The 12,175-nt window shown below is 46.0% G+C and overlaps 1 protein-coding gene across 1 annotated transcript in view; it reads left to right on the top strand.

The window, feature by feature from the left end:
• Positions 1-12,175, top strand: part of IA-2 (tyrosine phosphatase IA-2) — a 419,415-nt gene that overhangs the window by 26,371 nt on the left and 380,869 nt on the right. The window contains exons 5-6 of the mRNA XM_084592103.1: positions 5-221; positions 2,065-2,226. Coding sequence (XP_084448229.1) covers positions 5-221; positions 2,065-2,226 — 379 coding nt within the window. The remainder of the gene's footprint in view (positions 1-4; positions 222-2,064; positions 2,227-12,175) is intronic.

Here is a 12,175-nt window from a genome sequence, read left to right on the forward strand (position 1 = left end):
GCAGGTTCACGCCGAACAGCGGGCTCAAGGAAGGCGCGGCGCCCCAGTTCGCCGATGAGGTGTATTTCCCGCCGCTGGAGGTCCCGGCCGTTCAGGGCTCCTTCCTCGCGTCCGGGGAGGTGCTAGCCAGTGCCGAAGACAGGGCAGCCTCCGACGCCGCCACGTCCCTCGCCGCCCTCAAGGACGCCCTCAAGGCGCAGGCTATGAAGAGGAAGGCCAAGGTAACTCTCTCGACACGGCGCCTTCGTCGAATGGTTTCGTCAACTTCGTCACGCTGAGCGTTAATACATGTTTTAAGGTCCTTGGCTATTTTGCAAGGGTATGCAACCGTGAAGTCTGCCACTCATAATGAAGCCAAAGCCATTATTAAAAATTTTTATATATCGAAGATACAGTTGAATATTGAATAAAGCAGCACGAGGGGTTTGATCCACCACGCATAAACAAGCAACTAACCAACCACCATAGAGTGTGAATTAGGCATTGTATATGGCTTAAATACTTTACTGTTGCGTGTGTTCTCAAAATAATGTTGCGGGTGTCCAAAACGTAGTGCCTCTCATTCTTTTTTTTTTTCCCGAACCCTGGCTACGAATATTATAATACCCTGGCTGCAATAATATGATATTCACAAATATTACAGCCGCACATTCGCTGGACCTAAGGTCCTTTTCAATGCAATTTCGCCAATGCCTTATGGCTCTAAGCCAGCTATGATCGAGGACATGCAAGCCTTGTTTGTAACAGCTTTTGTTTTTCCTTCAGGGTACCAACACTGGTGACAACGCCCGCCTTCATAGTATCATCCCTCATGTAATGCCCCACAACAGGGGCCTTTGAGGTACAATAAATAAATAAATAAATAAATAAATAAATAAATAAATAAATAAATAAATAAATAAATAAATAAATAAATAAATAAATAAATAAATAAATAAATAAATAAATAAATAAATAAATAAATAAATAAAATATGTGACAGCCGAATTCAACTGGTCTGTAATTTCTTATCCTCATTACAGTGCTTGCTCATCATAATCTGAGTTTCATCTTTGCGCTTCGTGGATCAATATTTTAAAACGATGACAGCGTCATCCGCGCAGGCTGAACCGGGCGTCACCAAAGGAAAGTACAAACAAGGCGGACGTGCCCTTGCTCACACGTGGCACAAAGCCATACAGCTTGGACAAGGCTCTGTTACAGAATGATATAGGTACCGCGGATATAAGTCTGCGTTCTTTGCGAATGTTTTAAATTTCGGATAACCTGTGCTCGAGAAATAGGATGTGCACTACTTTGGGGATACCGCTCGAAATTTGTACGCCTGTTCCAAAAGCATTTTCATGGGCATATCATAGTTTCGCCGCCCCGCCGGGGTGGCGCAGTGGTTACGGCGCTCGACTACTGTTCCCAAGGACGCGGGATCGAATCCCGGCCTCGGCGGCCGCTTTTCGATGGAGGCGAAAAGCAAGGTGCCCGTGTGCTGTGCGATGTCAGTGCACGTTAGAGAACCTCAGGTGGTCTAAATTTCCGGAGTCCTCCACTACGGCGTCTCTCATAGCCTGAGTTGCTTTGGGACGTTAAACCCCACAAACCAACCAACCAACCATAGTTTCGCCAAATATGGTGCTGCATTAAATTAGTACTAAAAGTTTTGAGATGCGGCACGCAGTTACCTATTCGGCCATCACTTCATGACACACACACACACACACACACACACACACACACACACACACACACACACACACACACACACACACACACACACACACACACACATACATACATACATATATATATATATATATATATATATATATATATATATATATATATATATGCTGAAGAATTTCACAGCAGTAGCCCTGCCTGGCTTAATATATATTTATATATTTCTCTTTTTTTCTGGATTCTTTTCTAGTGGTATTAGATCAGCCAAGTAGCCCTGCACGTTTTTTTTTTTTTTAAGTTCATTTCAGCTTGACTGTATGTCTCCGCATATATTTCGTACTCTGCAACGGTGAGGTCAAGCATGGGATGTGTTCTACATTAACCTCGTAGACAGCGGAAGTGGCGAAGGACGACTCGAACGAGACCGGCGACGCTTCGGCGGAGAGCGAGGACGTGATAGGTGTGCTGAACTACTTGCGCCAGGTGGCCCAGGACACGGCGTCGTTGCTTGACGAGAATAAGGACCGCTACGACGTCTTCATCCCACCAGATGTGAGTGCAGCTGCTCCTCTCTTCACCGGCATCGAGAAGCCCGTTTGGCGGCGCGCTATATAGTGACCTCGAGATGATTATTCGCTGAATAATAAGACGAGTACCAGTCGATGCGGTGCTAAACATGTAGTATGTTCAAGCATGCAGATGTTTACCGCTCCAGATTTTAATATGCTCTAATAAAGACGGTGTAATCGAAGGCTCCGCATGGTGTGAAAGTAATAAGGAACGCCTAAGTAAACCAATTATGTTTTGTTCCGATGAGCGTGGATGAATGTATGTTGAACGGCAGATGCTACATAATTCCTTCTTGCAAGCAAGGTAACTGCTGGCGACTCGCGCTTAAATACGACTATCACAACATTTGTAGCTCTGTTTGTTTCTAAGCAAGCTGAAGAACAATACCTGTTACAAGCTTGACTAAGGCACAGGAAAACACACCTGTAACTTAACAGCGCCCACATTCACTTTACGTCCAAGTAGCGGTCCAGGGTGATTATGCTTCTAATTCTCAGAGCACAACAGCCGCCTGGTTTACTTCTAAGCAAAGGCGAATCGCGCCGTGTAAGCACGCGCTGACCTTTATTAGCGGAGGATAAGAAAAAGAAAAGCTGTGACGCCCGCATGAAACGAGTGACCAGCTTAACCTGAAGATGTCCGCGAACCGCGCGGACACGGAGGCGCTTTTTATTTTATTTTCTTCCTTCCTTTGTTGTGTGTGAGGCCTTTTCCTGACGGAATTGTTTCGTATTCCTCTTCCCTCTTCTGCCTTCTCTTGTACTCCGAGCCGGGCGCAAATCGTAAAATAAAGGAATGCAGCGGCCCTGTCTTTGCAGGACAGGAACACCTCGCATTCTACGGTCATTCCTTGCTCGCCGCTTTCCGTTTTGTGCCAAAGTCTTTCCTTCTTTTTGCCCGTCATGCAGACTCAACCGTAAAACTTCCGAAAGAAGAATTTTCACGACAGTGAAAGATTGTGATTAAAGCCGCTGCGAGCAGCAATCGGAGAACGCTGGTGGGAGGAACCAAGGAATCGGTACAGGATGAGGGGAAAGGATGGCGAGAGAGGAGTTCATCGTCTTGGGCGTGCACGGAAGCAGGCAATGGGGTAGGAGAGTTCCCGCTCGGTACTGGAGGGACTCTGGGGAAGCGGTGGACGGAAAGGAAGCGGAGGGAAAATCGCAGAGGGCACAGTTTCACGAGGGAGCGTTCAATTCCGTGCTCATTAAAGGGGATGTCCGCGAAATGGGACGACGGCCGGAGCTGGCCCCGGAGTTCGCTCGGCCAGCCTTAGCCGGGACTACGACTGCCAGTTATATCCTATTCATTCGCGCTCGCTCGCTCGTCGACGCCGTCATTCGCCGATGCGTGGCGCTGCGCGTTGTTTCTGGCTTTTTCTGTGACCGTCGGGCTGGCAAGCGGCACCGTTGACGAGAAATTGAGCATCCGGTGGCAGCACTGCGGTGTCCGGATTCCCGAAGTGCTGTTTTGTCGCGCGATAGTTTGCCGGGTGGTTGCTTCTGTTATGCGCTTGGCTTCCTTATCCTTGGTACCTATATAAGAGAGAGGGAGAACTGGCGTGTAAGGCTTACCTTGTCGGAACAGGAACGTGGGATGCTTCCAATAGGCGACTGGTCGACGCCAGTATTAGGACCAGCGTTGGGCGGCTGCGAGCTTCGCATGGGACCAGTTCCTTTGTTGCCTGCCGTAAAACGGTTCCTTCGCTGCTCGTCAAACCGTGTACGACGCCACCGCTGTATAGAATGGTGCGCGAACGCTTTGAGCGTAGAACACCCGTTCCGGTATGTGGTTCTCAGTTGTTTGTCGGTAAGAGAGTTGAGGTTTGGCTGAAAAGCCCATTTGATGGCGGTCATTGGGGAAGAAAAATTGCTAGTGATCTAACGAATTGAAAAACAATGGTGCCTTAAATTTTCTTTTTTGTTTAGTGATGGGTATTGTTCGTGCAATGACCACGTCGGTGAACGAAAATAAGTCAATTTCGGATGCAACAATAATGACTTTCATCAGAGTGGAATGTATTTTTTGAACATCCGAGAAACCCGCAGCGCGAAATAACAAAAAAACAGTTTGACGAGGAGGTAGCGTGCAACGCATGGCTTTGTGTTGGCTAATTCTCAAGCGTGCTCACTACTCTCAGGCCATAATTATATTGCAGCTGCTTTAGTACATTTTTCTCATATTTTGAAAGCTACGAATTACGCCCCTATCCTAGTAACTTGGTAATCTATTGAATTTTCTTTAGAAGATTCATTTAATAGCAAAGAATAATAAACATTAGCTGCCTTACAAATCACTGCGGCTGAATACGCGCCACTGCTGTATGTGTCGTCACCCTGCTGTTTTGTATGCGGGGTAAGGAGTATAGAAAACAGAAACGACAAGCGGCAGCCTGGATCAACGCTACCCATCGGCGATATATTCAAAATTGGGTCAAACTATGCTTTCAAAGATGGCTTTTTGCATCCGAAATCACGGTTTCTTCCCTTCTGCGGCAGATAAGAGCTCGTTACGAGGAATGGTTACGGCACACGCAAGTCACGCATTCGATGGTTTTTTTTTTTTTTTTTTTTTTCTCAGGGAGCTGAAGTGTTCGACCAATGAGTTAATGCGAACTCGATAAGAGTGCTATAGTCAAGCACTGTCCGTCGGAGTCGCATTCTCCGTCAGAAGCCTCTGTGCTGCTCTCGTACACATGCATACAACGTGATCAGGTGAGATTATAAGAATGATTCTAGAGCCACAATAGAGGGAAATAATCACTAGTGGCTGTAAAGCAGTGACTAATAAGTAATGACTATTTTTTTTAAAATGACTGGTGTGTATAATATGCGTGTGTTGTATGATCAGATTAAATTAGTACATGGATGGGTGGAGAAATGAGTAGTATACTAGCGAATAAAAGACTACTGGCTATAACTTGTGAGTAATATGACTATGATAATGATGGTATGCACGACACACCGATATAACGAAGCCACGTATAACGGTATCTTGGATAGAAAGAATGCTTGGACACAACGAAAACTCACATAGGATGATACTCCGCTATTTATATGTTCGATATACCACTAGCTGCAATGCAATACGGACAACAGTCAGAATTAACTCGTACAGAACGATACATCGCTGTACACTTATACCATGTACCACTAGCCGTAGTTAAAATACTGACAACAGTAGAAAGTAGCATGAATCACAATGTGAATGAAAGTTATGTAAATGTCGTTAATGTGGCCTTCATCTACACATAGTATTGAAAAGGCGAACACTTTTCTGTTTTCTCCGCGTCAACTGATTTGTCACTCTTAAGGTTTTTTAAAACACGCATTTCGAACTAGAAGAGCACTTTTTCTGCCGCAGCATTGGCAGTGGTGCGGTGCATCAGAATAAAGCTAAGCCGTGCTAACTAGTTGGCCGTTTAAGTAATATTGCATAGGTCCCTTTGCACCTATTTCCGATAGGCTCCTTATTTAGCGAGGGGCTTGTAGCCCACCATAAGAAATATCCATACCAGATTTTAGAATTTTGAAACTTCTTGTCTCGTCGACTTTTCAACAGGTTTTATTTTACTGGTCTCGCGCGGTCAACAGCAAAACTGCGCGGTCAGAAACAGTGCTAGCCCCACCCACAAGCACGCATCATACAGCGGCGGTCTTATCACATACTCTCAAACCCTTACCGCTCCGAGCCGGGCGCTGAGATAAGAGCACGCGACGTAGGGTGATGCGCACTCGTCGGCGTGGCTAGCGCCGGTTCCTTGCCGCTCGGTCTCGCTTTCATCTCGAGAGGCAATGAACTTCCTTGTGCCGCAGCTGTGGAAACAGTGGCATTTCCGGACAGCTGAAAACTATTTCCCCATTCACAGCCGGCTAAAATCATCTGGATAAATTAGAATACTAAGAACATTTCATAATTCGATACATTCAATTCAAGGGCATTCAACTATTTCACAGTCAACTGTTCAAAATGGTTACTCAGTCTTATGATAGACCACCCCTGGAAATGATACGGCACAAAAAGCGTAGTTCTGACTAAAACAATCATATTTAGCCTAGCTCTCGAAAAATATACATTTTCGAAAGTTATCGAACATAATTTTTTTTAATTTTTTGCAAAGACAGTTGTCACGTAATTTATTTGTTTATTTGAATTTGAGATGGGTAATTAGTAATATAATAAAAGCACTTTTCTTGAGCAGTTTTGTTATGGATAAGTAGTTGCTACGCAAACTTAAATCATTAGAGCCCGCTGCGCACGGCTGGTTCTTTTTTGCTTTGTTAGACATGCACCATTCATTTCGAAAATATTGTTTTTCTGTCTTATAAGAAACGTTATTTAGTTAGTAGAAAAAGAGTACTGACCGTGGCTCGCCCTATACTCACGAGACACGGCGCCCTCTCGGGAGTGTCAGAGAATTCCCCTGGTATACAGTAAATGGGTTTAAAAGACATGAATGTGAACGCCGCAGGCTCAGCTTGGTTCCACCAAGTGCTCTATGTACTCGACAAAAATTTCCAGGGCGTGTAATCAGGAACAGTAGCCAATAGATCTGTTGTTAGCCGCTGTCCAAATACCAAGCTTAACGATCTGACAGTCGGACTTTCATGTTGTAACATCAGCTAGTGAAATCAAGAGGCCGCCAAACCATGCGGCGCTTGTATGCCAAATTTACTTTTCTTGTGTCCTGAAGACTTTTGTCCCCAATAGTACATGCGGGGTGGCAGGTATGCGGAAGCGGCCGCCCTTTGCACCTCTTTTCAGCACTAATTACACATGCGTGGTACATGCGGTACATGCTGGTCGTTTGCATTCAACCTGTGGAGTCCAAGAGAGGGCTTTTGAGGAAATGCGCTCATTAGCAACCAGGGAGAGTGAAAACTCCAAGTTACGCAGTGCTCCTGAGAGACTGGACAAACTCTCATATTCGGACCCAGGGGTCTTCAGGCAATGCCTCCTGCAGGCTTTGTGCTGAAGTATACGTTTCTATAGAGATTAATTCGGCCCTGAAGAGCTTCGATTTGAATAACAAACTGTTATGGTGTCTCGCAATTCCCATCATGCACATGCGCGTTGCATTGAGACTTTGCCCGAGAATTTTGTTTCGAATGAGTAGTTATAGAACCAGCTCATACCACTTTAGAAATTGATATCGGGCATCCAGTGACAGTATTAAAAATGATCCCCATAGTAGTATTTGTGTGACTGTTTTCAAATGTATTTATTTCCCTAATTACAACCTGCATTATTCAATCGTCTTCTTATGTAAGATGCATAATCAACTCTTTCTGTATCTACATTTTTGGTGTTGAAGATAACTGCATGATTCGCGGGAGAACCAATTGAAAACATCCTGCTGATTTACATAACGCTGTTGGAAGCACGATTGGGATCGGAATGTACGACGCAGAGTGGGCGGTGGCTGCTCATTGTGCTCGCGTAATGGCAGGGCAGCACGCCTGCGACGCGCATGCGCTGAACTCCCGCCGCAGGAGCGAGGCCACCGCTCAGTGTAGTAAGACGGTGGAAGATACTTCTGTGTTGTGATCTAAGTCTCTCTCAGTGTTGAACATTTACGGACAGACTCCAGGGAACGTATACATGTCAAGCAATTAAATAGCCTTCTGGAACGTAATGTAGATTTAGCTAGGTATGTCTTTTTTACTATGTAGGCAGGTAATTGTGGTTCGTGAGATTGGAAGCTGGAGCTACTTCTCTTTAAACTTGTTCACTTTTAAACATTGTTCTTCTATTTCAACTACCGCAATGACCTATCTATTTTCTTGTAAGCATTCGAACTAAATCCTGCGTGTACTTTGTTCGCCTTTGGAGCAATAAGCTCTTGCCTGTCTTCTGCGAGGTCGTGATTATTTCTTGTACACAGGGTCGGTGCAAACGAGTATGATCCTTCATCGTTCGAAGTTTCCAGAAAGATACAGCTCCGGCGTTGAACAGTGAGACAAGTCAGGAAGGGCAATGTTCAGACGTAATGCGGGTTAGATGCAGTCAGCTGAAACCGTCAAGACACTGGGCACGACAGAAGAAGACCTTCGGTCCAGTGTGTCGTGTCTTCTCGACCGTGTTTTCCGTGGGCATACCGACGCTCTAACAAGGGTGCGTGCGGGCACGTGCTTGTGCTTACAACACGGCGCTCACACACACATGCGAACTAGCAGCGGTGGCCGTCCGACAGGGCCACTTATGCATACCTGGACGACGCGCATTAGCCTCGTCGCCATAGAGACCAACTTCATGGCGGCGAAGGTGGAGGCGGGGAAGCCGCTTTTGTCTCCGTCCGACCGAGCCTCGCAGCGACGACGCGGTCGCAGCCGTCGAGCCTTCGCGTACTATAAGCGCGGTGGAGCGTTACTCTTCTCTCGCACTGAGCTGAGGAGTCCTCGGGGAATAGCGTCTGTCTGATGCTACTGCTTCTTTTGCTGCCTTTCCCCCACAGTGCGCGAACAACAGCGCGTTTCCAGCGATGTTAGCGAACGATGTGCGGGCCTGCCCGTATACATGGGTCGTCTGCAAACCGGTGGCGTGTGAAACGCCGCGCGCGGGGACGTACGGACGCGGAAAGCTGCAAGGCCGGGAAAGGATGCCGGTGGCGGGAGACGGCGCTTCGCCGTTGGCTTGTGTCGGCTTGCTTGTCAACTCGCTGCTGGCTTCCACCGGCCGTCGCCGTCTCCCGACGCCCGTCAGTGACGTTCTCTTCGCTTTTTCACCCACTCCCTTCCGTCTTTTGCCCTTCCCGGGCACACTCTCGTATTTGGAATTCGGCGTAATGTTGTCACCTGTCGAGGAAAAAGACAATAAGCGGAATCGATGGCCTGTGCAGCCTCTTCCCGCGTTTATTTTACGTTCCCCGTGCGTTATCGCGTGCGTTGTGTAATGTGCGTCCTCGTAGAGGCACACCAGGCTATCGTGCTATGTAGCTTCGCTTCCTGGTGCTTTCTCTCTTTAGCTGCGCACGGACGACGCCCGCATCGCTGAGGCGTGCTCGCCGCGTGAAAAACTGTGTCACATCACGCTTCCTCGCTCGCTCGTTCTCCCTTTCTCCCGCCTTTCAGGAGTTCTATTGTGTGTATAGACACTTTTCTTGTCTTTGCGTTCTTTATTTTTTATGCCGGTAGCCTCGTTCGCAGATGCTGCCATGGTGCCCGTACAGGACCTTTGTGTGCCTGTTTCAAATTCTTACGCATAGCGAGAAAGTGTTGAGCCAAATTTCAGTCACGCTCACGATCGTTGCTGCTTCGAGCTTTGTCGGCAAACATAACATAGTGCCTGCCTTCTTCTCTCGATTCCACGGAGGCAGATAAAAAGCGGGAAAGATCGCTCTTGATAAGACTGCTCCTCTACTACTAGAACGGCCAATACAGTGCATTTATATTAACAACTTCATTCGGACCGCGTGGTCTCTGAGCGCACACATGTATCCTGTACAGTTACATTCCTGATGAAAATGTTTGAATGGCAACTTAATTTCGAGCCTAGTGTGATAGTTCACTGATTGAAGCTTAACCTATTCATTTCCTCTATGGGCAGTAGGGCTTCGCGAATACAAGCCTAACACTTTTTTTTAGCCATCAGTACTTCCTTCTTCTGTCCCTTGTCAAATACGCACGAAGAAGAAGAAAAAAAAAAATCTACGTCACATAACCCTGTTTCAAGTTAGAAGACTTCAAATGCAGGAGCAGGACATGGGCAGGGCATGTAGTGTGAAGAGAGGATAACCGATGGTGGCTTAGGGTAATAAACTTGATTCCAAGGGAAGGAAAGCGTAGCAGGGGGCGGCAGAAAGTTAGGTGGGCGGATGAGGTTAAGAAGTTCGCAGGGGTCAAATGGATACAGCTAGCACAGAACCGGGTTAATTGGAGAAATATGGGAGAGGACTTCGCCCTGCAGTGGGTATAGTCAGGCTGATGATGATGATGCTCGAGATAAAATTGGTAGCCCTCCACTACAGGGTATTCGTTGCCCAAGCGCTGTTTTAGGACAGAAAGACTCCATACATCTCATTGTGCCTGCTGCGTTGTATTTTAAAGAGCATATCAGGCGCACCTTCTTACTCAACAGCAAAATTGCCGATAGTGGGACTCCGAACAGTCCGTGGCCAAGCAGTGTCACACACAAGTAGCCATCAGCCAACCAGCAAAAGGTCATCAAAGGGCGCAAGTTTCACTTAGAGCGCAGGAAACCTGTAGGAAAGAGGGGGGGGGGGGGGGGGGGCAGGTATTTCGGACCGCCAGATGCCACCTGGCACCTCAGGCTTCCCGGTACAAGCCTTTCTGTGGCATACGGTAAGCGCCAGGTGGCAGCGCTGGTGGTATACGCTATGCTAAAGCTCTCTGCTTTTGCCTATGACAGTCCGATGGCTTACAAGACTTTGGGTGTCTCTCCAACAATATTTTTTTGTTGTTGTTGCATAGCTTCCTTCATTTACCTACGGAAAGGGAACCGATGTAAGTGACACTATTTGCAAACATGGTTCTTGTAGTGATTACTTATCCTTACAGAGGCACAATTCACTGCATGCACCTCTTCTGAAAGAAGCTCTTCGTCTTCCATCTGCAACCTGCGCAGGGCAGTGGCACCCTACGTTGAAATAAATAATAATAATATTTGGTTCACAGGAAGGGAAATGTGCAGTATTTGTCACACTTGCTTTGTGGACACCTGAACCGCGCCGTAAGGGAACGAATTCATTGCTGCATATTGGTGTACTTATAACCGCGTGGCACTGTCTTAGTCCATGCTCGTCAAGCCGCATCTCAGCGATAATAGCCACATCAGACTCTCCGTCAAAGCCGAAGAAGTAAAAAAAAAGAAAATAAGCATTATGGCAGGAAATAACCTGAGGTAAACAAGGTAAAAGGAAAAGGAGAGAATGGGGAAAAAGATTCATTCCAACTCAAGCACAACGAAGTTTCTGCTCGACCTTCTCCGATTTCTTTTAAAAACTTGCGGGTTTTTATTGAATTGTCAAGCCCTGTTTCCCTTGATATCCTTTGAGAAAATTACTCGTCATGTGACAGTGCTATTTTTCCAAATTAGTGCGAGGCTAAGAAAAATATACTATTCCTTTTCTTACGCTTCAAATTTTTATTAACAATGTACATGTGTGTTGCTATTTTATTATGCATCCGCAAATCGCCAGTACATTTTTTTCGTTTTTTTTTTCTGTCTATTTTATGATGCATTGTTTTGCAACATTTTAAGCACTGCGCGTAAAATTAATAAGCAATACAACACTTTTAATATTGTTGACATGACATGTACTGCTTGAAATATAATATTTATGCTAAGGCTGAACGGAATAACTTTCAGAAGCAAATACCAAATATGAAAAATGAAGTGCGTTGTATTGAGACGAAAATTTCTTACTGAAGTTGGCAGTGCAAAATTGCAGAATGCAATTAAATTAATACCCAGTTTTATTGCGACTGCATTCAGCAATATTTACTGGGGCTTTTTGTTTTAGTCGCGAAAAAGTTTAAGGTTGAGTGCCGCAGCACTGGCCGTTGTTTCCCCATACTGTCACTTCACTGCAGAACACACCAATATACCCTAGGTGCTGCCCACACAGACCTCTTTCCATTCCTTCACACATTCAGCCGTTGCTAATAAAATAAATAAATAATAACCAGGATTAAAGAATTACCAAGAATATAATTTTCCCAATATCGGCTCAGTGGGTAAGAACACTTTCGATGGGCTGGCGACACAATGGACAACCGTGAAAGACTTTACAAAGGCCGAATCATGATACCCTGTCGGCTTTCCACGTGGGTAGATGCTATTGTAAAGGCTACTGAGACTGTCTGGACTCCAGATAGCGCAGTTAAAAAAAAATAGCCCAGCTCATTTTGATCAGAGGTTTGTAATGGCGATTCCAGTAAACAGCACATGGACATTCCATTGTTTTATACTC

This window comes from Amblyomma maculatum, chromosome 2 (genome assembly GCF_055883805.1).
Source record: "Amblyomma maculatum isolate TAMU_Amacu chromosome 2, ASM5588380v1, whole genome shotgun sequence".
NCBI lineage: Eukaryota > Metazoa > Arthropoda > Arachnida > Ixodida > Ixodidae > Amblyomma > Amblyomma maculatum.